The sequence below is a fragment of the Salvelinus namaycush genome, chromosome 9 (genome assembly GCF_016432855.1).
Source record: "Salvelinus namaycush isolate Seneca chromosome 9, SaNama_1.0, whole genome shotgun sequence".
Taxonomy (NCBI): domain Eukaryota; kingdom Metazoa; phylum Chordata; class Actinopteri; order Salmoniformes; family Salmonidae; genus Salvelinus; species Salvelinus namaycush.
In genome coordinates, this window is record NC_052315.1 from 267,740 (window position 1) to 295,239 (window position 27,500).

The 27,500-nt window shown below is 48.7% G+C and overlaps 1 protein-coding gene across 1 annotated transcript in view; it reads left to right on the top strand.

Annotated features, from left to right (window-relative positions):
• LOC120053569 (kinesin-like protein KIF1A) overlaps positions 1–27,500 on the top strand; it is a 101,322-nt gene that overhangs the window by 39,438 nt on the left and 34,384 nt on the right. Inside the window, exons 14-27 of the mRNA XM_039000700.1 lie at positions 3,551–3,568; positions 4,483–4,627; positions 4,679–4,797; positions 16,515–16,633; positions 16,858–16,943; positions 18,922–19,057; positions 20,270–20,435; positions 20,721–20,811; positions 21,002–21,120; positions 22,930–22,985; positions 25,528–25,636; positions 26,289–26,355; positions 26,890–26,974; positions 27,083–27,188. Coding sequence (XP_038856628.1) covers positions 3,551–3,568; positions 4,483–4,627; positions 4,679–4,797; positions 16,515–16,633; positions 16,858–16,943; positions 18,922–19,057; positions 20,270–20,435; positions 20,721–20,811; positions 21,002–21,120; positions 22,930–22,985; positions 25,528–25,636; positions 26,289–26,355; positions 26,890–26,974; positions 27,083–27,188 — 1,422 coding nt within the window. The remainder of the gene's footprint in view (positions 1–3,550; positions 3,569–4,482; positions 4,628–4,678; positions 4,798–16,514; positions 16,634–16,857; positions 16,944–18,921; positions 19,058–20,269; positions 20,436–20,720; positions 20,812–21,001; positions 21,121–22,929; positions 22,986–25,527; positions 25,637–26,288; positions 26,356–26,889; positions 26,975–27,082; positions 27,189–27,500) is intronic.

Sequence of the window (27,500 nt, forward strand, 5' to 3'; positions counted from 1 at the left end):
CTACCACACCACTACCACAACACTACCACAACACTACCACACCACTACCACAACACTACCACAACACAACACTACCACAACACTACCACAACACTACCACAACACTACCACAACACCACCACAACACTACCACAACACTACTACAACACTACCACAACACTACAGCCACAACACTACCACAACACTACCACAACACTACCACAACACTACCACAACACTACCACAACACTACTACAACACTACTACAACACTACTACAACACCACCACAACACCACCACAACACTACCACAACACTACCACAACACTACCACAACACTACCACAACACCACCACAACACTACCACAACACTACCACAACACTACCACAACACTACCACAACACTACTACAACACTACCACAACACTACCACAACACTACCACAACACCACCACAACACCACCACAACACTACCACAACACTACCACAACACTACCACAACACTACCACAACACTACCACACCACTACCACAACACTACCACAACACTACTACAACACTACTACAACACTACTACAACACTACTACAACACTACCACAACACTACCACAATACTACCACACCACTACCACAACACTACCACACCACTACCACACCACTACTACAGTACTACCACACCACCACCACACCACTACCACAATACTACCACACCACTACCACAATACTACCACACCACTACCACAATACTACCACAACACTACCACAACACTACTACAACACTACTACAACACTACTACAACACTACTACAACACTACCACAACACTACTACAACACTACCACAACACTACTACAACACTACTACAACACTACCACAACACTACCACAACACTACCACAACACTACCACAACACTACTACAACACTACTACAACACTACTACAACACTACCACAACACTACTACAACACTACTACAACACTACCACAATACTACCACACCACTACCACAATACTACCACCGTACCACTACCACAATACTACCACACCACTACCACAACACTACCACAACACTACCACAACACTACTACAACACTACTACAACACTACTACAACACTACTACAACACTACCACAACACTACTACAACACTACCACAACACTACAGCCACAACACTACCACAACACTACCACAACACTACCACAACACTACCACAACACTACAGCCGCAACTAGAAACATGGCAGAGGTACACTAGTGAAGATCTCATCACACACCAACCCCAGCAGGTTCATAGTTCATAGTTCACACCAACCCCAGCAGGTTCATAGTTCACACCAACCCCAGCAGGTTCATAGTTCACATCAACCCCAGCAGGTTCATAGTTCACACCAACCCCAGCAGGTTCATAGTTCACACCAACCCCAGCAGGTTCATAGTTCACACCAACCCCAGCAGGTTCATAGTTCACACCAACCCCAGCAGGTTCATAGTTCACATCAACCCCAACAGGTTCATAGTTCACACCAACCCCAGCAGGTTCATAGTTCACACCAACCCCAGCAGGTTCATAGTTCACACCAACCCCAGCCGGTTCATAGTTCACATCAACCCCAGCAGGTTCATAGTTCACACCAACCCCAGCAGGTTCATAGTTCACACCAACCCCATCAGGTTCATAGTTCACATCAACCCCAGCAGGTTCATAGTTCACATCAACCCCAGCAGGTTCATAGTTCACACCAACCACAACAGGTTCATAGTTCACACCAACCCCATCAGGTTCATAGTTCACACCAACCCCAGCAGGTTCATAGTTCACATCAACCCCAGCAGGTTCATAGTTCACACCAACCCCAGCAGGTTCATAGTTCACATCAACCCCAGCAGGTTCATAGTTCACACCAACCCCAGCAGGTTCATAGTTCACACCAACCCCATCAGGTTCATAGTTCACACCAACCCCATCAGGTTCATAGTTCACACCAACCCCAGCAGGTTCATAGTTCACACCAACCCCAGCAGGTTCATAGTTCACACCAACCCCAACAGGTTCATAGTTCACACCAACCCCATCAGGTTCATAGTTCACACCAACCCCAGCAGGTTCATAGTTCACACCAACCCCATCAGGTTCATAGTTCACACCAACCCCAGCAGGTTCATAGTTCACATCAACCCCAACAGCTTCATAGTTCACACCAACCCCAGCAGGTTCATAGTTCACACCAACCCCAACAGGTTCATAGTTCACACCAACCCCAGCAGGTTCATAGTTCATGGTTCACACCAACCCCAGCAGGTTCATAGTTCACATCAACCCCAGCAGGTTCATAGTTCACACCAACGCCAGCAGGTTCATAGTTCATGGTTCACACCAACCCCAGCAGGTTCATAGTTCATGGTTCACACCAACCCCAGCAGGTTCATAGTTCACATCAACCCCAGCAGGTTCATAGTTCACATCAACCCCAGCAGGTTCATAGTTCATGGTTCACACCAACCCCAGCAGGTTCATAGTTCACATCAACCCCAGCAGGTTCATAGTTCACACCAACCCCAGCAGGTTCATAGTTCACATCAACCCCAGCAGGTTCATAGTTCACATCAACCCCAACAGGTTCATGGTTCACACCAACCCCAGCAGGTTCATAGTTCACACCAACCCCAGCAGGTTCATAGTTCACACCAACCCCAGCAGGTTCATAGTTCACACCAACCCCAGCAGGTTCATAGTTCACACCAACCCCAGCAGGTTCATAGTTCACACCAACCCCAACAGGTTCATAGTTCACACCAACCCCAGCAGGTTCATAGTTCACACCAACCCCAGCAGGTTCATAGTTCACACCAACCCCAGCAGGTTCATAGTTCACACCAACCCCAGCAGGTTCATAGTTCACACCAACCCCAGCAGGTTCATAGTTCACACCAACCCCAGCAGGTTCATAGTTCACACCAACCCCAGCAGGTTCATAGTTCACACCAACCCCAGCAGGTTCATAGTTCACACCAACCCCAACAGGTTCATAGTTCACACCAACCCCAGCAGGTTCATAGTTCACACCAACCCCAGCAGGTTCATAGTTCACACCAACCCCAGCAGGTTCATAGTTCACACCAACCCCAGCAGGTTCATAGTTCACACCAACCCCAGCAGGTTCATAGTTCACACCAACCCCAGCAGGTTCATAGTTCACACCAACCCCAGCAGGTTCATAGTTCACACCAACCCCAGCAGGTTCATAGTTCACACCAACCCCAGCAGGTTCATAGTTCACACCAACCCCAGCAGGTTCATAGTTCACACCAACCCCAACAGGTTCATAGTTCATAGTTCTAAAGAGCAGCATGAAGGAAACAGGGAAAGGTAGTGCGTACAGCTCAGTACATCACTGGGGCCAAGCTTCCTGCCATCCAGGACCTATATACTAGGCGGTGTCAGAGGAAGGCCCAAAACATTGCCAAAGACTCCAGTCACCCAAGTCATAGACTGATCTCTCTGCTACCGCATGGCAAGCGGAACCAGAGTGCCAAGTCTAGGTCACAAAAGGCTCCCGTAACAGCTTCTGTTTACAGCTCACAGGTGGCGCAGTGGTCTAAGGCACTGCATCTCAGTGCTAGAGGTGTCACTAGAGACCCTGGTTCGATTCCAGGCTGTATCACAACCGGCTGTGATTGGGAGTCCCATAGCGTCTTCCAGGTTAGGGTTTAGCCGGGGTAGGCCGTCATTGAATTTGTTCTTAATAAGTGACTTGCCTTGTTAAATAAAGGTAAAAAATAAAAATGCCATAAGACTTGCTGAACAATTAATCACATGGCCACCCGGACTATTTACATTGAACCCCCCCCCCCCCCTGCCTTTGTTTTTACACTGTTGCTACTCACTGTTTATTATCTGTGCATAGTCACTTCACCCCTACCTACATGCACAAATTACCTTGACTAACCTCTACTGCCGCACATTGACTCGGTACTGGGACCCCCTGTATATAGCCTCGGTATTGTTATTTTATTTAGTTACTTAAACTTTTTTTTTTTTTTACTTTTAGTTTATTTAAACTATATTTCTTGAACTGCATTGTTGGTTTAAGGGCTTGTAAGTACGCATTTCACGGTAAGTTCTACACCTGTTGTATTCAGCGCATGTGACAAATACAATTTGATTTGATTTGTAACTCTTCTCCAGTAGTCGTTGACAGATAACTTCAGTAGATGAACCAGCTAAAACCACATCCAGAGTCTTCCATGTGAACCTGAACGGGCCAAGGGTCATGTTCATTAAGGCACACTGTAGTGAAACGTTCACAATGGTACCTCTTAGTTTACTTTCCATTTCGGGACCATTTTCTTACATTTCCTACCTGGTGAACACGACAGAGTTTTTCTACTGGTCCCCTACCTATTCCTCCAAATAGATTTAACCTACCAGTGTTTTTCTATCTGTCCTGTTGTAGGCCACTATCTAACTTACATCCCATGTTTCTGGCTGCACCCCCGCCCCCTACCAGCAACCCCCTTTTCAACGTGTGCATGAGCGAGCGCATGAGTGATCCCACTCCCTCCCCCACTCCCTCCCCCACCCTCTCCACCTCCGAGCTAACTGAGCTGGCCGACACTCGGCCGGAGGGGCGAGGAGGGGAGGAGGAGTTGGAGGCTTTGGGGGATCTGGACGATGATATCTTTTTGGACGACCCGTGCTCGGAGCTCGATGATGATGATGATGATGATGATGATGATGATGAGGGAGAGCCGTGCCGTGGTGGCTCCAGCGAAGGCCTGGATCCCTTTTATGACCGCTCTCCGTTATTCAGTGTAGTAGGAAGGTTGGTGAGGTTTCAGGAGCATGCTGGGGGATGGAAACTAGCTCTTTCACACTGAGACACTCTGGGTCTCGCTCTGCTGCCCCAAGAGAACACACAAACTAATTTGTGCACACAAGAATGCACACAAGAATGCACACAAGCACACACACACACAACACCTACAAAATGTAAAACGAACACATGCACGGACGCACACACCTGCACACACACACACACACACACACACTCACACCTGCACACACACACACACACACACACACACATATACACACCACAGGAAATGAGGATTTAACAACAATATTAACACTGAATAGAGGTTCTGTTGTTGTTTGGCAACCAAACTACACACGTCCACATTGACCTGTCTTTGCTTTTACAAGTTGACATTTTCATTGTGTCTGAAGGGCAGTCCAGTATTTTGTAGAGGGGCAACAGAACCTCGTCTGGGAAGGCAGTTCAGTATTTTGTAGAGGGGCAACAGAACCTCGTCTGGGAAGGCAGTTCAGTATTTTGTAGAGGGGCAACAGAACCTCGTCTGGGGGCAGTCCAGTATTTTGTAGAGGGGCAACAGAACCTCGTCTGGGAAGGCAGTCCAGTATTTTGTAGAGGGGCAACAGAACCTCGTCTGAAGGGCAGTTCAGTATTTTGCAGAGGGGCAACAGAACCTCGTCTGGGAAGGCAGTTCAGTATTTTGTAGAGGGGCAACAGAACCTCGTCTGGGAAGGCAGTTCAGTATTTTGTAGAGGGGCAACAGAACCTCGTCTGGAGGGCAGTCCAGTATTTTGCAGAGGGGCAACAGAACCTCGTCTGGAGGGCAGTCCAGTATTTTGCAGAGGGGCAACAGAACCTCGTCTGGGAGGGCAGTCCAGTATTTTGCAGAGGGGCAACAGAACCTCGTCTGGGAAGGCAGTTCAGTATTTTGCAGAGGGGCAACAGAACCTCGTCTGTAGCTGTAGCGTGAGAACACGTTATTGGGAGTGACATCATTATGGTTGGGTCCATCCAATACAGAGATCATAAACAAGACTAAATTACCCAAGGTGTGTAGTTTGGACTCTCATTCAGTCCCCTTATAGTGTCACTCTACCAATGACTATAAAGCCTCTGCCTCACCCTTTCTGCTCCAATCACACAGCCTGGCCTCAGCTCTTAGTCTCTGTCAGGTCTGGGGGATAGAGGTCACCGCTAACTACCTGCCACACTACCTTTCATCAGATACACTCCCTCCCCTATAACTATATAAGACCCTCCCTGACTATAACTATATAAGTCCCTCCCTCCCTGACTATAACTATATAAGTCCCTCCCTCCCTGACTATAACTATATAAGTCCCTCCCTCCCTGACTATAACTATATAAGTCCCTCCCTCCCTGACTATAACTATATAAGACCCTCCCTCCCTGACTATAACTATATAAGTCCCTCCCTCCCTGACTATAACTATATAAGTCCCTCCCTCCCTGACTATAACTATATAAGTCCCTCCCTCCCTGACTATAACTATATAAGTCCCTCCCTCCCTGACTATAACTATATAAGTCCCTCCCTCCCTGACTATAACTATATAAGTCCCTCCCTCCCTGACTATAACTATATAAGTCCCTCCCTCCCTGACTATAACTATATAAGACCCTCCCTCCCTGACTATAACTATATAAGTCCCTCCCTCCCTGACTATAACTATATAAGTCCCTCCCTCCCTGACTATAACTATATAAGTCCCTCCCTCCCTGACTATAACTATATAAGACCCTCCCTCCCTGACTATAACTATATAAGTCCCTCCCTCCCTGACTATAACTATATAAGACCCTCCCTGACTATAACTATATAAGTCCCTCCCTCCTTGACTATAACTATATAAGACCCTCCCTGATTATAACTATATAAGTCCCTCCCCCCCTGACTATAACTATATAAGTCCCTCCCTCCCTGACTATAACTATATAAGTCCCTCCCTGACTATAACTATATAAGTCCCTCCCCCCCTGACTATAACTATATAAGTCCCTCCCTCCCTGACTATAACTATATAAGACCCTCCCTGACTATAACTATATAAGTCCCTCCCTGACTATAACTATATAAGTCCCTCCCTCCCTGACTATAACTATATAAGTCCCTCCCTCCCTGACTATAACTATATAAGACCCTCCCTCCTTGACTATAACTATATAAGACCCTCCCGGACTATAACTATATAAGTCCCTCCCTCCCTGACTATAACTATATAAGTCCCTCCCTCCCTGACTATAACTATATAAGACCCTCCCTCCCTGACTATAACTATATAAGACCCTCCCTCCCTGACTATAACTATATAAGACCCTCCCTCCCGGACTATAACTATATAAGTCCCTCCTTCCCTGACTATAACTATATAAGTCCCTCCCTCCCAGACTATAACTATATAAGACCCTCCCTCCCTGACTATAATTATATAAGTCCCTCCCTCCCTGACTATAAGTCCCTCCCTCCCTGACTATAACTATATAAGTCCCTTCCTCCTTGACTATAACTATATAAGTCCCTCCCTCCCTGACTATAACTATATAAGACCCTCCCTGACTATAACTATATAAGTCCCTCCCTCCCTGACTATAACTATATAAGACCCTCCCTGACTATAACTATATAAGTCCCTCCCTCCCTGACTATAACTATATAAGACCCTCCCTGACTATAACTATATAAGTCCCTCCCTCCCTGACTATAACTATATAAGACCCTCCCTCCCTGACTATAACTATATAAGACCCTCCCTGACTATAACTATATAAGTCCCTCCCTCCCTGACTATAACTATATAAGTCCCTCCCTCCCTGACTATAACTATATAAGACCCTCCCTGACTATAACTATATAAGTCCCTCCCTCCCTGACTATAACTATATAAGACCCTCCCTGACTATAACTATATAAGTCCCTCCCTCCCTGACTATAACTATATAAGTCCCTCCCTCCCTGACTATAACTATATAAGACCCTCCCTCCCTGACTATAACTATATAAGACCCTCCCTCCCTGACTATAACTATATAAGTCCCTCCCTCCCTGACTATAACTATATAAGTCCCTCCCTCCCTGACTATAACTATATAAGTCCCTCCCTCCCTGACTATAACTATATAAGACCCTCCCTGACTATAACTATATAAGTCCCTCCCTCCCTGACTATAACTATATAAGTCCCTCCCTCCCTGACTATAACTATATAAGTCCCTCCCTCCCTGACTATAACTATATAAGTCCCTCCCTCCCTGACTATAACTATATAAGACCCTCCCTCCCTGACTATAACTATATAAGTCCCTCCCTCCCTGACTATAACTATATAAGTCCCTCCCTCCTTGACTATAACTATATAAGTCCCTCCCTCCCTGACTATAACTATATAAGTCCCTCCCTCCTTGACTATAACTATATAAGTCCCTCCCTCCTTGACTATAACTATATAAGTCCCTCCCTCCCTGACTATAACTATATAAGTCCCTCCCTGACTCAGAACTCTAGCTGTTAGTTTCAGACAGCAGTCTTTGCCTCAGCTCTTTCAGGATGTTTTCACACATAGTTTCCAATCACAGTTCCATCAACTATTACATGCTATATTTTACATTTGGTCTGGTTGGTTTCACGTTGCCAAATGTAAATATCCTTTAAAAATATAAGTTAAATCCATCTATGATTATCGGCTGACCAGGCTGGATTATCATGAAGAACCTGATGCTACGTTCACATAATCAAAGATATCAAGTTATGACGCAACCAATGATACTCTTTGACTGTGTTTGATCCGGACTATATTCTCACCTGCAGCGAAGCGCACCACAGTACGAATTCAATCAGACTGAGACCACCCTTTTTGAGCAAACCACATGTGTTGTTTAGTGTAGATAGACTTCACACCAGTCCAAGCGAACCCAACTAAGGGGGTAAATTAGTTCAGAATAAAACACACCAAACCATTTGGGTGTGAAAGCCCCCTTAGTCTTGGTCCCTATGAGCTCTGAGGTAGACCGTACCAGCTCCCTACCAGCTCCCTACCAGCTCCCTACCAGCTCCCAACAGCTCCCTAGACGCTCCCTACCAGCTCCTAACAGCTCCCTACCAGCTCCATACCAGCTCCCTACCAGCTCCCTACCAGCTCCCTACCAGCTCCCTACCAGCTCCCTACCAGCTCCTAACAGCTCCCTACCAGCTCCCTACCAGCTCCTAACAGCTCCCTACCAGCTCCATACCAGCTCCCTAACAGCTCCCTACCAGCTCCTAACAGCTCCCTACCAGCTCCCTACCAGCTCCCTAACAGCTCCCTACCAGCTCCCTACCAGCTCCATACCACCTCCCAACAGCTCCCTACCAGCTCCCTAACAGCTCCCTACCAGCTCCCTACCAGCTCCATACCAGCTCCCAACAGCTCCCTACAGCTCCCTACCAGCTCCCTACCAGCTCCCTACCAGCTCCATACCAGCTCCCAACAGCTCCCTACAGCTCCCTACCAGCTCCCAACAGCTCCCTACCAGCTCCCTACCAGCTCCTAACAGCTCCCTACCAGTTCCCTGCCAGTTCCCTACCAGCTCCCAACAGCTCCCTACCAGCTCCCTACCAGCTCCCTACCAGTTCCCTACCAGTTCCCTACCAGTTCTCTACCAGCTCCCGACCACCTTCCGACCAGCTCCCTACCAGCTCCCTACCAGCTCCCTACCAGCTCCCTACCAGCTCCCTACCAGCTCCCAACAGCTCCCTACCAGCTCCCAACAGCTCCCTACCAGCTCCCAACAGCTCCCTAACCGCTCCCTACCAGTTCCCTACCAGCTCCCGACCAGCTCCCGACCACCTCCCTACCAGCTCCCTACCAGCTCCCGACCACCTCCCTACCAGCTCCCTACCAGCTCCCGACCAGCTCCCTACCAGCTCCCGACCAGTTCCCTACCAGCTCCCGACCAGCTCCCGACCAGCTCCCTACCAGGTCACTACCAGCTCCCGACCAGCTCCCTACAAGTTCCCTACCAGCTCCCTACCAGCTCCTAACAGCTCCCTACCAGCTCCCTACCAGCTCCCTAGAAGCTCCCTACCAGCTCCCTACCAGCTCCCTACCAGCTCCCGACCACCTCCCTACCAGTTCCCTACCAGCTCCCGACCAGCTCCCTACCAGGTCACTACCAGCTCCCTTCCAGCTCCCTACAAGCTCCCGACCAGTTCCCTACCAGTTCCCTACCAGCTCCCTAGACGCTCCCTACCAGCTCCCTAGAAGCTCCCTACCAGCTCTCTACCAGCTCCCTACCACCTCCCGACCACCTCCCTACCAGCTCCCGACCAGATCCCTACCAGCCCCCTACCAGCTCCCTAGAAGCTACCTACCAGCTCCCTAGACGCCCCCTACCAGCTCCCTAGACGCCCCCTACCAGCTCCCTAGACGCTCCCTACCAGCTCCCTAGACGCTCCCTACCAGCTCCCTACCAGCTCCCTAGACGCTCCCTACCAGCTCCCTAGACGCTCCGTACCAGCTCCCTACCAGCTCCCTAGACGCTCCCTACCAGCTCCCTACCAACTCCCTAGACGCTCCCTACCAGCTCCCAACCAGCTCCCTAGACGCTCCCTACCAGCTCCCTAGACGCTCCCTAGACGCTCCCTACCAGCTCCCTAGACGCTCCCTACCAGCTCCCTACCAGCTCCCTACCAGCTCCCTAGACGCTCCCTACCAGCTCCCTAGACGCTCCCTACCAGCTCCCTACCAGCTCCCTAGACGCTCCCTACCAGCTCCCTAGACGCTCCCTACCAGCTCCCTAGACGCTCCCTACCAGCTCCCTAGACGCTCCCTACCAGCTCCCTACCAGCTCCCTAGACGCTCCCTACCAGCTCCCTACCAGCTCCCTAGACACTCCCTACCAGCTCCCTACCAGCTCCCTACCAGCTCCCTACCAGCTCCCTAGACGCTCCCTACCAGCTCCCTACCAGCTCCCTACCAGCTCCCTACCAGCTCCCTAGACGCTCCCTACCAGCTCCCTACCAGCTCCCTAGACGCTCCCTACCAGCTCCCTACCAGCTCCCTAGACGCTCCCTAGACGCTCCCTACCAGCTCCCTACCAGCTCCCTAGACGCTCCCTACCAGCTCCCTACCAGCTCCCTAGACGCTCCCTACCAGCTCCCTACCAGCTCCCTAGACGCTCCCTACCAGCTCCCTAGACGCTCCCTACCAGCTCCCTACCAGCTCCCTAGACGCTCCCTACCAGCTCCCTACCAGCTCCCTAGACGCTCCCTACCAGCTTCCTAGACGCTCCCTACCAGCTCCCTACCAGCTCCCTAGACGCTCCCTACCAGCTCCCTACCAGCTCCCTAGACGCTCCCTACCAGCTCCCTACCAGCTCCCTAGACGCTCCCTACCAGCTCCCTACCAGCTCCCTAGACGCTCCCTACCAGCTCCCTACCAACTCCCTAGACGCTCCCTACCAGCTCCCTACCAACTCCCTAGACGCTCCCTACCAGCTCCCTAGACGCTCCCTACCAGCTCCCTACCAGCTCCCTACTAGCTCCCTACCAGCTCCCTAGATGCTCCCTACCAGCCCCCTACCAGCCCCCTGCCAGCTCCATAGATGCTCCCTACCAGCTCCCTACCAGCCCCCTACCAGCTCCCTAGACGCTCCCTACCAGCTCCCTAGACGCTCCCTACCAGCTCCCTAGACGCTCCCTACCAGCTCCCTACCAGCTCCCTAGACGCTCCCTACCAGCTCCCTACCAGCTCCCTACCAGCTCCCTAGACGCTCCCTACCAGCTCCCTACCAGCTCCCTACCAGCTCCCTACCAGCTCCCTACCAGCTCCCTAGACACTCCCTACCAGCTCCCTACCAGCTCCCGACCAGCTCCCTACCAGCTCCCGACCAGTTCCCTACCAGCTCCCGACCAGCTCCCGACCAGCTCCCTACCAGGTCACTACCAGCTCCCGACCAGCTCCCTACAAGTTCCCTACCAGCTCCCTACCAGCTCCTAACAGCTCCCTACCAGCTCCCTAGAAGCTCCCTACCAGCTCCCTAGAAGCTCCCTACCAGCTCCCTACCAGCTCCCTACCAGCTCCCGACCACCTCCCTACCAGCTCCCTACCAGCTCCCGACCAGTTCCCTACCAGGTCACTACCAGCTCCCTACAAGTTCCCTACCAGTTCCCTACCAGCTCCCTAGACGCTCCCTACCAGCTCCCTAGAAGCTCCCTACCAGCTCTCTACCAGCTCCCTACCACCTCCCTACCACCTCCCGACCACCTCCCTACCAGCTCCCTACCAGCTCCCGACCAGATCCCTACCAGCCCCCTACCAGCTCCCTAGAAGCTACCTACCAGCTCCCTAGACGCCCCCTACCAGCTCCCTAGACGCTCCCTACCAGCTCCCTAGACGCTCCCTACCAGCTCCCTAGACGCTCCCTACCAGCTCCCTACCAGCTCCCTAGACGCTCCCTACCAGCTCCCTAGACGCTCCGTACCAGCTCCCTACCAGCTCCCTAGACGCTCCCTACCAGCTCCCTACCAACTCCCTAGACGCTCCCTACCAGCTCCCAACCAGCTCCCTTGACGCTCCCTACCAGCTCCCTAGACGCTCCCTAGACGCTCCCTACCAGCTCCCTAGACGCTCCCTACCAGCTCCCTACCAGCTCCCTACCAGCTCCCTAGACGCTCCCTACCAGCTCCCTAGACGCTCCCTACCAGCTCCCTACCAGCTCCCTAGACGCTCCCTACCAGCTCCCTAGACGCTCCCTACCAGCTCCCTAGACGCTCCCTACCAGCTCCCTACCAGCTCCCTAGACGCTCCCTACCAGCTCCCTACCAGCTCCCTAGACACTCCCTACCAGCTCCCTACCAGCTCCCTACCAGCTCCCTACCAGCTCCCTAGACGCTCCCTACCAGCTCCCTACCAGCTCCCTACCAGCTCCCTACCAGCTCCCTAGACGCTCCCTACCAGCTCCCTACCAGCTCCCTAGACGCTCCCTACCAGCTCCCTACCAGCTCCCTAGACGCTCCCTAGACGCTCCCTACCAGCTCCCTACCAGCTCCCTAGACGCTCCCTACCAGCTCCCTACCAGCTCCCTAGACGCTCCCTACCAGCTCCCTACCAGCTCCCTAGACGCTCCCTACCAGCTCCCTAGACGCTCCCTACCAGCTCCCTACCAGCTCCCTAGACGCTCCCTACCAGCTCCCTACCAGCTCCCTAGACGCTCCCTACCAGCTTCCTAGACGCTCCCTACCAGCTCCCTACCAGCTCCCTAGACGCTCCCTACCAGCTCCCTACCAGCTCCCTAGACGCTCCCTACCAGCTCCCTACCAGCTCCCTAGACGCTCCCTACCAGCTCCCTACCAGCTCCCTAGACGCTCCCTACCAGCTCCCTACCAACTCCCTAGACGCTCCCTACCAGCTCCCTACCAACTCCCTAGACGCTCCCTACCAGCTCCCTAGACGCTCCCTACCAGCTCCCTACCAGCTCCCTACTAGCTCCCTACCAGCTCCCTAGATGCTCCCTACCAGCCCCCTACCAGCCCCCTGCCAGCTCCATAGATGCTCCCTACCAGCTCCCTACCAGCCCCCTACCAGCTCCCTAGACGCTCCCTACCAGCTCCCTAGACGCTCCCTACCAGCTCCCTAGACGCTCCCTACCAGCTCCCTACCAGCTCCCTAGACGCTCCCTACCAGCTCCCTACCAGCTCCCTACCAGCTCCCTAGACGCTCCCTACCAGCTCCCTACCAGCTCCCTACCAGCTCCCTACCAGCTCCCTACCAGCTCCCTAGACGCTCCCTACCAGCTCCCTACCAGCTCCCTACCAGCTCCCTACCATCTCCCTACCAGCTCCCTACCAGCTCCCTACCAGCTCCCTAGACGCTCCCTACCAGCTCCCTACCAGCTACCTAGACGCTCCCTACCAACTCCTTAGAAGCCAAACTGCCCTTTCATGAATTACACAGTCAAAGGCACTCCCTAATAATTCTAGCTGTTAGCACTCCAGCTCAGGTTAATCTAGCTGCCTCAGACAGCGCTCCTTGCCTCGGTTCTCAGGGAGAAATGTCATCATTGGTAACTACCAGCCACACTGCTCTTTTATAAGGCTTCTTCTTTAACTGTCATACGCCAAAGATGGAAGGTTTTTTATATTGTTCAAAACCTGACAGTAACAAAATCTATATAAGTCCACAATGTCAACAAATATCTAAATAAATTGGTAGACATTTTGGGGCTTTTATTCTTGTCTTTATCATTTTCATACTTTTGAATCTCATCAGAAATGACTTGTCTTGTGAGCATTTACCTTCAAATGTTTCTTACTTTCACATCAGGGCTTGATCTAGGCTACACAGATCACACCAGGGCTTGATCTAGTCTACACAGATCACATCGGGGCTTGCTCTAGGCTACACAGATCACATCAAGGCTTGATCTAGGCTACACAGATCACATCAAGGCTTGATCTAGGCTACACAGATCACATCAGGGCTTGATCTAGGCTACACAGATCACATTGGGGCTTGATCTAGGCTACACAGATCACATTGGGGCTTGATCTAGGCTACACAGATCACATCGGGGCTTGATCTAGGCTACACAGATCACATCAGGGCTTGATCTAGGCTACACAGATCACACCAGGGCTTGATCTAGGCTACACAGATCACATTGGGGCTTGATCTAGGCTACACAGATCACATCAGGGCTTGATCTAGGCTACACAGATCACACCAGGGCTTTATTTAGGCTACACAGATCACATCAGGGCTTGTTATAGGCTACACAGATCACATCGGGGCTTGATCTAGGCTACACAGATCACACCAGGGCTTGATCTAGGCTACACAGATCACATCAGGGCTTGATCTAGGCTACACAGATCACATCAGGGCTTGATCTAGGCTACACAGATCACACCAGGGCTTGATCTAGGCTACACAGATCACATCAGGGCTTGATCTGGGCTACACAGATCACATAGGGGCTTGATCTAGGCTACATAGATCACACCGGGGCTTGATCTAGGCTACACAGATCACATCAAGAAGGATGTGGGAGTGGCTTGACATCCTTCTTGATGATGACCCTGCCCCTGTACACGTTGGTGGGTCCATCCATGCCACTTTTGCTTTAGTTGTAATCCAAGCAAAGTTGTTGCTTAACGAATGCTTGAGGTGTGTGTCTCACCTTTTTGTATGTCTAAAAATTAAATATATATAAAAAAAATGTAATTAGGAGACCATCATCTTAAACACTGACATGTCTCATATATCTTCTGACATCTGTTTTTTGCATAAAGCAGACGGCATCCAATCACGGCTCGATGTCCTTGCCATGTCATGAACGTTCTCTTGATGATAAGTAGAAACGAATCATCAAATGATTCATCAAACGATTCATGTGAAACAACTGATACAGGAAGTGATTCAGGGAAGACTCAATATCTCAATGATGAAAGAGCTGGTTTCTACTGCAGCTGTCTCTTTTAGGCATGCCAGAGCACAATATTCTTTATTTTGACCTTTTTATTTATTTTTATTTTTGTAAAATTTTAACATGGGAATTGGCTCCCCTTCTCTTTGCACAAATCAGCACTCCACTCCTCTGGGAGCGGTGTATTTTGTGTTTATGGTGTCATCCCTTTTTTCCCCCGTCGTAACACATTTCAAGCTGTTGGCTGTTGGTTCAAGCTTTTAGCCATGTTTCGTTTAATGATGATTTCTGCTCGATTTGTTTTTGATTCATTTGAGTCAAGACGGCCTTTTTTTTTTTTTGTGTCCCGAGCATGCCTTCTTTACACCTCACCAATCTAGTCGTTTGCCTCCCCTTTTCTACCACTCCTTTACCCCTTAAATGTCTACCCGCCCCATTGGTTCTTGGGAAATGTGGTCCTCGACTACAAGACAAATTTGTAGACCTACAGTATGTTAGCTAACCCTACAGCCCGGTACAGAGTATAGGAGCTAACCCTAGAGAGAGAGAGAGAGAGAGAGAGAGAGAGAGAGAGAGAGAGAGAGACAGAGAGACAGAGAGAGAGAGAGAGGACATACAGTATTTTCACCTTGTACACAACATGCTCCTTAGCCTCACCAAGCTCTCAAAAACTAAAAACACAGCCTCCCTCCTGCTCCTTAATTGTCCCACTGTTATCTTGACCTAAAGCTATTATGTTGACCAGACACACCCAGAGAGGGGATAGTAAAGGGTAGCCATGGTCATCACCAGAGCTGTCCAGTCGAGTGCAGTCCCGGCTTCTGTTTGGTTGCTTTGCAGCTTGGTGTGTTTGTCTCGTGCTGTGTTAATGTTACGTTATTATCTCCTTATTATCTCTGTACGTTATCTCTCTCACTGTTCTGGTCTCTCTGGGCTCTCTAATGGTACGTTCACTCTCTCTCTCTCTCTCTCTCTCTCTCTCTCTCTCTCTCTCTCTCTCTCTCTCTCTCTCTCTCTCTCTCTCTCTCTCTCATCCTCTCTCTCTCTCTCTCTTCTCTTTTCTTCTCTTCAATGTTCTTTTCTCTTTATCTGTCTCTCTCTCTCTCTGTCCCTCTCTCTCTCTCTCTCTCTCTCTCTCTCTCTCTCTCTCTCTTCACCTCTCTGCACCTCTCCCTCTCCCTCTCCCTCTCTCTCTCTCTCTCTCTCTCTCCCTCTCTGCACCTCTCCCTCTCTCGCTCTCTCTCTCTCTCTCCCTCTCTGCACCTCTCCCTTTCTCCCTGTGTCCCTGTCTCCCTCCCCTACAGAGCCTTTGTGTACCTGAGTAACCTGCTGTACCCTGTGCCCCTGGTCCATCGCGTGGCCATCATCAGTGAGAAAGGAGAGGTCAAAGGATTTCTCAGGGTGGCTGTACAGGCAATCTCAGGTAAAATCTGGACCATAGACTTCCACCCACATTACAATCAATCAACTCAATACAGCCAACAAGTTAATAGCCTAACATGAAGCGTAGGGAGCTGTACAGTACTTAGGACTTCATAAGACCCTCATTACAGTCAGTATATTAGCTCAGGTAGGGTTTGACTCCAGGGCAGACTGAGTGTGACTTCTAGAGGAAGTCAAGTGAAGGTGCTTTGTGTTTCCCTCCAGCTGATGAGGAGGCTCCTGACTACGGCTCCGGTGTCCGCCAGTCTGGCACCGCCAAGATCTCCTTCGAGGACCGGGAGTTTGAGAAGGTATGTCTCCTGAGCCAAACCAACAGAGGATATCGGGCACTGTTTTGTCTAGTCAGTGCCTATGTAGCTACACTAGTTTTACTCGCTAACTGTCGGGAGTTACCTCATAGAGATAGATAGAGGACTCTAGTGCTCAAAAGCCTGAGCGTCATTGAGGACTTTCACCATTTTGAAGTAGTCAGCTGGGTGGGACTTATGGGTTAAGGAAGGATCACATGATTCCATCCAGGTCATCAGGCGACATCAGCCAATTAATTATACTTGTGAGCAAACATTCCATAACTGCAGGGGGCAGTAAATCACCAACCTTGACTTTATACCTGTTCAGACAACACCCTCCAGGGGGCAGTAAATCCCCAACCTTGGCTTTATACCTGTTCAGATAACATCCTCCAGGGGGCAGTAAATCACCAACCTTGGCTTTATACCTGTTCAGACAACACCCTCCAGGTGGCAGTATGCACCCTTTCAGTTTGTTTACCAACTCATAGAAGTAGTAGAAGAAGAAAATGTACTACTTAAAAATGGAGATGGCCTCCTTTGGCGCTGCCCATGCTCTCACAGACGCCCTAATGGGATCGATACGATGTCTACAGTATCTATATGTAAGTCTATGAGCTACCTCTCTTAGCTTTGCTAATGGTCAGTGGCTAGGCTGCCCCTACTAGCTTTGCTAATGGTCAGTGGCTAGGCTTCCCCCACTAGCTTTGCTAACGGTCAGTGGCTAGACTGCCCCCACTAGCTTTGCTAACGGTCAGTGGCTAGGCTTCCACCACTAGCTTTGCTAACAGTCAGTGGCTAGGCTACCCCCACTAGCTTTGCTAACGGTCAGTGGCTAGGCTACCCCCACTAGCTTTGCTAACGGTCAGTGGTTAGGCTGCCCCCACTAGCTTTGCTAATGGTCAGTGGCTAGGCTGCCCCCACTAGCTTTGCTAATGGTCAGTGGCTAGGCTACCCCCACTAGCTTTGCTAATGGTCAGTGGCTAGGCTACCCCCACTAGCTTTGCTAATGGTCAGTGGCTAGGCTTCCCCCACTAGCTTTGCTAACGGTCAGTGGCTAGGCTGCCCCCACTAGCTTTGCTAACGGTCAGTGGCTAGGCTGCCCCCACTAGCTTTGCTAACGGTCAGTGGCTAGGCTACTACGTCTTCCACAGATTGAACAATGAGCCAGATGTTTCACCGGATGTATAAACCAGAAGAATCTGATTGGCATTTCCACTCACCACCAAATATGGTGATGAAAGGAAGCACAGTGACTGGCAGTAAAAATACATTTGCATTGTTTAGAAGGAGTTCAAGTGCAAATTTAGTTATTGCACACGCACACTTCACATAGTAGGCATTCTCTACTGGAAATATGCAAATACATGCTAGAAAGCGATAGGCTCTTGCTATTTTGTCCTTGGCTCTGCCCACCCCCTTGCTTGTTTGGCCAACTATGATTAATTTGTTCCTATTGGAAATGACAGGCTGTGGTCTATCTTGGGTTAGTTATACACATCTTTGCCTTTACTGTAGCTTTGCTAACTGTCAGTGGCTAGGCTACTCCCTCTAGCCTTGCTAACTATCAGTGGCTAGGCTACCACCTCTAGCTTTGCTAACTGTCAGTGGCTAGGCTACTCCCTCTAGCCTTGCTAACTGTCAGTGGCTAGGCTACTCCCTCTAGCCTTGCTAACTATCAGTGGCTAGGCTACCACCTCTAGCCTTGCTAACTGTCAGTGGCTGGCTACTCCCTCTAGCCTTGCTAACTGTCAGTGGCTGGCTACCCCCTCTAGATCGTTAACTGTATGCTGTCTTTTGGCTGATCAGTGGCTACCTTACCTAGCCTTGTTAACCGTATGCTAGTCATTGGCAACGTTCTCTAGCTTTGTTAACTGTATGCTGCTCTAGCTTTGCTAACGGTATGCTATCGTGTGGCTAGTCAGTGACTAGGCCTACCTCCCAGCTTTGCTAACTGTATGCTGTCCCTTGTGGTCAGTTCCAGGCTGAGTCGTGCCCCACTGGTCTGTCCCGTACCGGGGAGTCCCAGGAAGAGCTGCGTTTCGTGGAGGGGGAGGGACAGAACTCAGGGATGGAACCCTCGGCCGATGAGGTCAACAACAACAATTGTGCGGGTAACGACCACTGGCTGTGAAGTCTCTTGTCTCAGCCGCTGTGATGTCTCCTCAAACTGTCTCTCCTCAGCCGCTGTGATGTCTCATCAAACTGTCTCTCCTCAGCCGCTGTGATGTCTCATCAAACTGTCTCTCCTCAGCCGCTGTGATACCTCATCAAACTGTCTCTCCTCAGCCGCTGTGATGTCTCATCAAACTGTCTCTCCTCAGCCGCTGTGGTACCTCATCAAACTGTCTCTCCTCAGCCGCTGTGGTACCTCATCAAACTGTCTCTCCTCAGCCGCTGTGGTACCTCATCAAACTGTCTCTCCTCAGCCGCTGTGATGTCTCATCAAACTGTCTCTCCTCAGCCGCTGTGGTACCTCATCAAACTGTCTCTCCTCAGCCGCTGTGATGTCTCATCAAACTGTCTCTCCTCAGCCGCTGTGATGTCTCATCAAACTGTCTCTCCTCAGCCGCTGTGGTACCTCATCAAACTGTCTCTCCTCAGCCGCTGTGATGTCTCATCAAACTGTCTCTCCTCAGCTGCTGTGATGTCTCATCAAACTGTCTCTGTCTCTCTGTGATGTCTCATCAAAATGTCTCTGTCTCTCTGTGATGTCTCATCAAACTGTCTCTGTCTCTCTGTGATGTCTCATCAAACTGACTGTCCTCAGCTGCTGTGATCTCTCATCAAACTGTCTTGCGAGAGAGACTCTGTGATCTCTCATCAAACTGTCTTGCGAGAGAGACTCTCTGTGATCTCTCATCAAACTGTCTTGCGAGAGAGACTCTCTGTGATCTCTCATCAAACTGTCTTGCGAGAGAGACTCTCTGTGATCTCTCATCAAACTGTCTTGCGAGAGAGACTCTGTGTGATCTCTCTTCAAACTGTCTTGCGAGAGAGACTCTGTGATCTCTCATCAAACTGTCTTGCGAGAGAGACTCTCTGTGATCTCTCTTCAAACTGTCTTGCGAGAGAGACTCTGTGATCTCTCATCAAACTGTTTTTGTGGGTGTGGTCTGTCTGTGTGTGCAGTACTTAAATTAATTGTGTCAAATGTATTTATGTACGGGTAGGTAGTGTGTTTATGAGAGTGTGCCAGAGTAAACCAACAGATTCACTGAAGATATACTGTTGTAAGGATGTAGGGTAGTGTGGTGCAGAGAGACTTAGCACACTACATATACTCAATGTCTCTTCTCCCTCCCCTCACCCCCACCCCCCTGTAGCCAGTCCAGATGAGTTGGAGAGCCCCCTGAAGACCAACCTGGAGGGAGAAGCTCTGGACGGAGCCCTGGAACACCTGAGGATAGGTAACACCTTCACCTTCAGAGTGACGGTCCTACAGGCCTCCAGCATCTCTGCAGAGTACGCTGACATCTTCTGCCAGTTCAAGTAAGTTGCTTTTGTTATTGTTGTTGTTGTTCTAAGATCTGTGATGTCTCATCAAACTGTCTCTCCTCAGCCGCTCTGGTGTCTCATCAAACTGTCTCTCCTCAGCCGCTCTGGTGTCTCATCAAACTGTCTCTCCTCAGCCGCTGTGATGTCTCATCAAACTGTCTCTCCTCAGCCGCTGTGATGTCTCATCTAACTGTCTCTGTCAGATCTATTAGACCTCGTAACAGACTGTGAGTGGTAGCTAAAAAGCCCCCCCCCTCTCTCTTTCGGGTTTACCTACAGTTTCATCCACCGCCATGATGAGGCCTTTTCCACAGAGCCTCTGAAGAACACAGGGCGAGGCCCTGCTCTGGGCTTCTACCACGTACAGAACGTAAGCAGTCAATCAAATCACATTTATTTATAAAGCTCTTTTTTACATCAGAAGTTGTCACAAAGTGTTTTACAGTAAATGCTGTAGTATATGCAGTGGGCATGAAGAAAGAAATACACAAATGTAATGGTTAGATATGCTTTGTTTCTCAAGTGGTTATAGCTAGCTATGTCTTTTATTGGTTCAACAGATTGCTGTAGAGGTCACCAAATCCTTTGTGGAGTACATCAAGACCCAGCCTATGGTGTTTGAGGTGTTTGGTCACTACCAGAAACAGCCATTCCCTGCTCTGTGCAAGGACCTGATCAGGTACAGAAGTCGCTGGTCACTCTCGTCATTATGTTCATTGTAATGGACAGGACCTCATTTCCCACTTGCGATGCAACCTAAGCGTTACGGGGATCGTACCAGAGTCGTCGTTATTTTTTTACAAGACAACTTTTTTTTTTTAAGAGTGTTTCCCCAAAACAAGCACGTAGAGAGAACGTTGGCTAGGTGGGTCGTCAGACCACGTGTCGCTACTGATAGGATGGAAAGAAAATCAACCGCTGCTCTCGGATCAGTTTTCTCCATTCAAATCTGACCTTAACATTATAATTATTCCACAATACTGACGACGGATCATCTCCTCGAGAGATATTACCAGCTATGGTTGCAAATAGGCTATTGAGGTAGTTTATTAGTCTTACCCAATAATAATAATCCACTAAGTCACAGATTGGGCACATCATTCACACACAATTTTATTTATTTAACCTTTATTTAACTAGGCAAGTCAGTTAAGAACAAATTCTTATTTACAATGACGGCCTACTCCGGCCAAACCCAGACGACGCTGGGCCAATTGTGCGCCGCCCTATGTGACTCCCAATCACGGCCAGATGTGATACAGCCTGGAATCAAACCAGGGACTGTAGTGACGCCTCTTGTGCTGAGATGCAGTGCCTTAGACCGCTGCGCCACTCGGGAGCCAATGAAACACATCGAGGGAAAAATGATAGACAGTAGCCTAGTCGCAAAATAGAACTCAATTGATTGCACATGAAATAGATTTCAATATGATTGAAGTATAGGACTATGGTAGGCCTGTGTATCCTATGTATCTTTTAATGCAGTCATCTCGCTTTTCATTTGAAGCATCATTTTATCCTTCACTTGTTTGTAACAATTGCAAAAACTTTGGTAATTTTGTATTTTTTTTTTTGTTGTCATCTTTGTTCTGAAGTTAATCAGCGGCCATGATTGTTTCGGAGGAGATCTTGTGTGAATAAAGTCAAGCGGGAGAAATAACAGCGATTCACTTTGGCTGCGTTGAGAATGGTCTGGATCACTCATAGATGTGGCAAAAGTGTTTCTAAAGAGCAACTGCCACTTAAAAGCAAAACCCGTCCTTCAGAAAGCATCCGCCAATATGAGTCAGAAACATTTATTCTATTGACCAAAAAATGTACTACAAAGTGTAAAAAAAAAAAAAAATGATCATTTTGGTCATAAAGTCAGTCTCATCCAAAACCCGAGTTTTGATTGCATCACAATGCAAACGAAGGTTGGATTTGTTTCAATCCTGCCCACAGCTGGCAGCACAAAAAGTCAGAAATTCGGAATGCAGCTCCATGTGGTCCAATCGTAATCCTCGTCGTAAATGTGGGTTGACTTTGGACATCCCTATGGGGCTAGTTAGGGACCGTCTGTAAATGACACAATGTACATTGGAAAATACGTTAAAATTCCAAGAGTAAAACATGTAAATAATAAAAAATAAAAATGAACTTTAACCATCTATACATTTTAGAAATTCATATACAAATATTGAAATCATTTAATGAGAAAACTAATAGGTGTGCAAACATGAAACCAACTCATGTTTTAATTCAGTCATGGCCACTAGCATTTCTTTATTAACCAAATCTAAATTGAGACCAAATCAGGAAGTGCAGTCGTCCTTTAAGAGCCAAGTTACTAACAAAGTTTCTGGGAAACACCTCAGTTACTAAAGACATATCGTCAGAAGGTTCTAACGATAATTCAACGAAGGCTCTGGGGGAAAACTTATCTTTGGTCTTTTGATGTGACGGGAACATACTGTATAACTTACTGTACCTGCCTCTCTCCCACCAGCCCTCTGCGTCCCTGCAGAAGGCAGTTCCCCAAAGTCATGCCCCTGTCCAAACCAGGTAAGCACCAGCACCATTGTATTTAGTCTTAGTAAACAAATAGACTTCAAACAAAAAACATTGGATCTACGTAACGATATGTCTGTTTTTATTTTGAAGCACCACACACCACACAGCACACACCACACAGTACACACCACACACCACACACCACACAGTACACACCACACACCACACACCACACACCACACAGTACACACCACACACCACACAGTACACACCACACAGCACACAGCACACAGCACACAGCACACAGCACACACCACACAGTACACACCACACACCACACAGTACACCACACAGTACACACCACACACCACACAGTACACACCACACAGTACACACCACACAGTACACACCACACAGTACACACCACACAGTACACACCACACACCACACAGTACACACCACACAGTACACACCACACAGTACACACCACACACCACACAGTACACACCACACACCACACAGCACACACCACACAGCACACACCACACACCACACACCACACAGCACACAGTACACACCACAGTACACACCACACACCACACACCACACACCACACAGCACACAGTACACACCACACACCACACACCACACACCACACAGCACACAGTACACACCACACAGTACACACCACACACCACACACCACACACCACACAGCACACAGCACACACCACAGTACACACCACACAGCACACAGCACACACCACACACCACACAGCACACACCACACAGCACACACCACACAGCACACAGCACACACCACACACCACACAGTACACACCACACAGCACACACCACACACCACACACCACACAGTACACACCACACAGCACACACCACACACCACACACCACACAGCACACACCACACAGTACACACCACACACCACACAGCACACAGTACACACCACACAGCACACAGTACACACCACACAGCACACACCACACACCACACAGCACACACCACACAGCACACACCACACACCACACAGCACACAGTACACACCACACACCACACAGCACACAGTACACACCACACAGCACACACCACACAGTACACACCACACAGCACACACCACACACCACACAGCACACACCACACAGTACACAGCACACACCACACACCACACACCACACAGCACACACCACACAGTACACACCACACAGTGTGTATCATTCTGTTGTATGGCCTGTGTACAGTACTCTGTTGCTACCTACAGCGCATGTCTGTTGCATTGCCTCCGTACTCGTGTAATGTTAGTCTATGTAATGTCACGCTTGATGCTGTTGGCTGTACTATACACTGTGTAATGTCACGTCAGCTCAGTTCAATGTTGTTGGGTACGTGTTACTCTACGTGTGACTGTGAAGTAGCAGACGATGAGACTCCGCCCGACCGGGAGAAGACGCTGGAGCTGATTCGCTACCTGGTCCCAGAGGTGTTCAATGGGGCGCTGGTGGACTCTCTGTCAGGCCACGCCCTGTCCGCAGCCGGATTGGCCGCCTCTTTCCTCCTCGAGGGGGAGGGGCCGCCCAGTCTTCCAGCCCCGCCCCTCTCTATCTGTTCAGTTATCAGAGCCCAGAAACCGGGTTGGTTACTGTCTGTGTGTCTGAGCCAAATGAAAGTCCCTTGAAACGAACCTCTTTTTTATATCCCTCTGTGCGTTTACACAGACAGCCAAAATCTGATCTTATGACACTTTTGACCAATCAGATCAGATCTTTTGCCAATAATTGGAGAAAATATCATAAATTGGGCTGTCTGTGGAAATGCAGCCAAGAGGAAACATTGTAAAACAGATATCTTAAATTAGCACCATTAGATTGTAGTCATAGATAAACACATCAATGCATCGCTCTTACATTCTGTTATCAACTGAGTTCAGTATAAAGAAAATAGATGTTTTACCAGCTGATATAAAAAGAGGAGGTTGTGTTTCAGGGATTTCTCCACAGGCTCTCTTCTCATGCCTTGTTGTGTGTCTACTGTTATCCTGTCTGGTTGATTTTTCTCCTCCGACAGTTCCTCCTCCTCTTCCTCAAATGGATCTATGGGCTTTCAGCTTCTGTAGTTACGATAAACAATCATTTATTGCTAGTCCCTTTTTTTTTCTCTTTTTTTTTTAAAGATCTGTGTTATCGTGCTTTTAATCGATCATACCTTGACTTCTCTTTCTTGATTCTTCTCCTATCTAGGACCTGAGCTACTTTGTAGCAATACCCATATTCCTCAGCGTTATTCCATTATTTCCTTGAGAAATATTGTAAATATATCCAAATAATTACAGGTAGTTTTAGCAGATTGTAATTTTTCACGGGCACATCCTTGTAATGACAAGGGATGACTGCTGTATTGATTGCCCTGCCTTTTCGCAGGACTGAGTGGTTCCTCCATCTCTCCCTGCGTTATTCTCATCCCCTCTCTTTTTTAAGCCCTTCTTCCTTTCGCAGCTCTCCTTGCTCCCTGCTACTGAAGACCGGGTCTCTTTTTTTGTTTGTTGGTAACCTTGTCTCCCTTCACCTTCCTCCCTTCAGTCCCTGCCACCAAGCTGACTACCCTGATGCGCCCTACAGCCGGGCCCTGCCACTGCAAGTATGACCTCATGGTGTTCTTTGAGATCTGCGAACTGGAGGCCAGTGGAGAGTGAGTATTCCATAGAGATACTATATATATAAACACACAATATATAAATACTAAATTACTATAGTGTATATACAACCTTATATATGTGCTCTGTATTAAATTCCACAAAGTATCCCATTTCACCACGCTCAAATGGTTACTATAGGCTACCTTCCAATATTCACACTACCGTACTACCTAGATGGAAACAAATTGTTTGGGAATATATTCTTAGTGATGTATGGACATTGGAGCATAGACATGGAGGCAAAGCTTCAGTTTCACCTCAACAGACGCTGCTAATCGATGATCAATATTATAATATTATACTCTTAATGTTCTATTAATTATCAAATAATCAAAATCAAATGAAACTTTATTAGTCACATGCGCCGAATACGACAAGTGGAGACCTTACCGTGAAATGCTTACTTACAAGCCCCTTAACCAACAGTGCAGTTCAAGAAAGAGTTTACTAAATGAATTAAAGATGACTGGAGCCTCTGACAATTTTTAATTTAGAAATCTATTACCAACGTGGAAAGTTTATGTAAGAACCCAGAGTAATAACAATATCAGCAATATCATTAACAACTTATTGGCCAATGTGAAATCAACGAGAGTCTTGTTACTGTGCAGGAAAATGAATGATGGTTCTCTCTGTTTCCTACAGCTACATCCCAGCAGGAGTGGACCATAGAGGAGGCATGCCTTGCCATGGGACATTCATGCTGCACCAGGTAGGTCATTCAGGGAGTGGAGAAGTAGTTATGATTGATTTAATGTGTTCTTTATGAACATAATGCGTCCTCTTTCTGAACATAATGCTTCCTCATTCTGAACATAATGCTTCCTCATTCTGAACATAATGCTTCCTCTTTCTGAACATAATGCTTCCTCATTCTGAACATAATGCTTCCTCTTTCTGAACATAATGCTTCCTCATTCTGAACATAATGCTTCCTCTTTCTGAACATAATGCTTCCTCATTCTCAACATAATGCTTCCTCATTCTGAACATAATGCTTCCTCATTCTGAACATAATGCTTCCTCTTTCTGAACATAATGCTTCCTCTTTCTGAACATAATGCTTCCTCATTCTGAACATAATGCTTCCTCATTCTGAACATAATGCTTCCTCTTTCTCAACATAATGCTTCCTCATTCTGAACATAATGCTTCCTCATTCTGAACATAATGCTTCCTCTTTCTCAACATAATGCTTCCTCATTCTGAACATAATGCTTCCTCTCTCGCTCACTCCCCCTCTCAGGGTATCCAGAGGCGCGTCACGGTGACCATCGTTCATGAGACAGGTGGGGACATCGAGTGGAAGGATGTCCGGGAACTGGTTGTGGGTGAGTCTGTTTGTGTACCATGTGTCTGTGTTATGAATACTGTATAACAACATCAATATCTACAAAGTGCACCACTCTAACGTCTCCTCCTCTTCCTCCTCTCACCAGGTCGTATCCGCAACTCTCCCGAGGGGGACGATGCCATCATAGACCCAAACATCCTGTCACTCAACATCCTGTCAGCTGGGTCTATCAAGCCCATGCAGGAGGACAGGTATGTAACCAGACTCTACCCATCGTAGGGACCCTACCAGACTCTACCCTTCATAGGGACCTTACCAGACTCTATCCTTCACAGGGTAGAGTCTGACATTATCTGCGTCTCCAATGGCACCCTATTCCCTATACAGTGCACTACTTATGACCAACACACAAACACAAAGTAGTATACAGGGAATAGGCACTATATAGGGAATAGGCTTGCATTTGGAACGCAAATATTTATTCTATAATGAACGAGGGGGTCTGGTATATGGCCAATATACTACGGCTAAGGGATGTTCTTAGACACGATGCAACGCGGAGC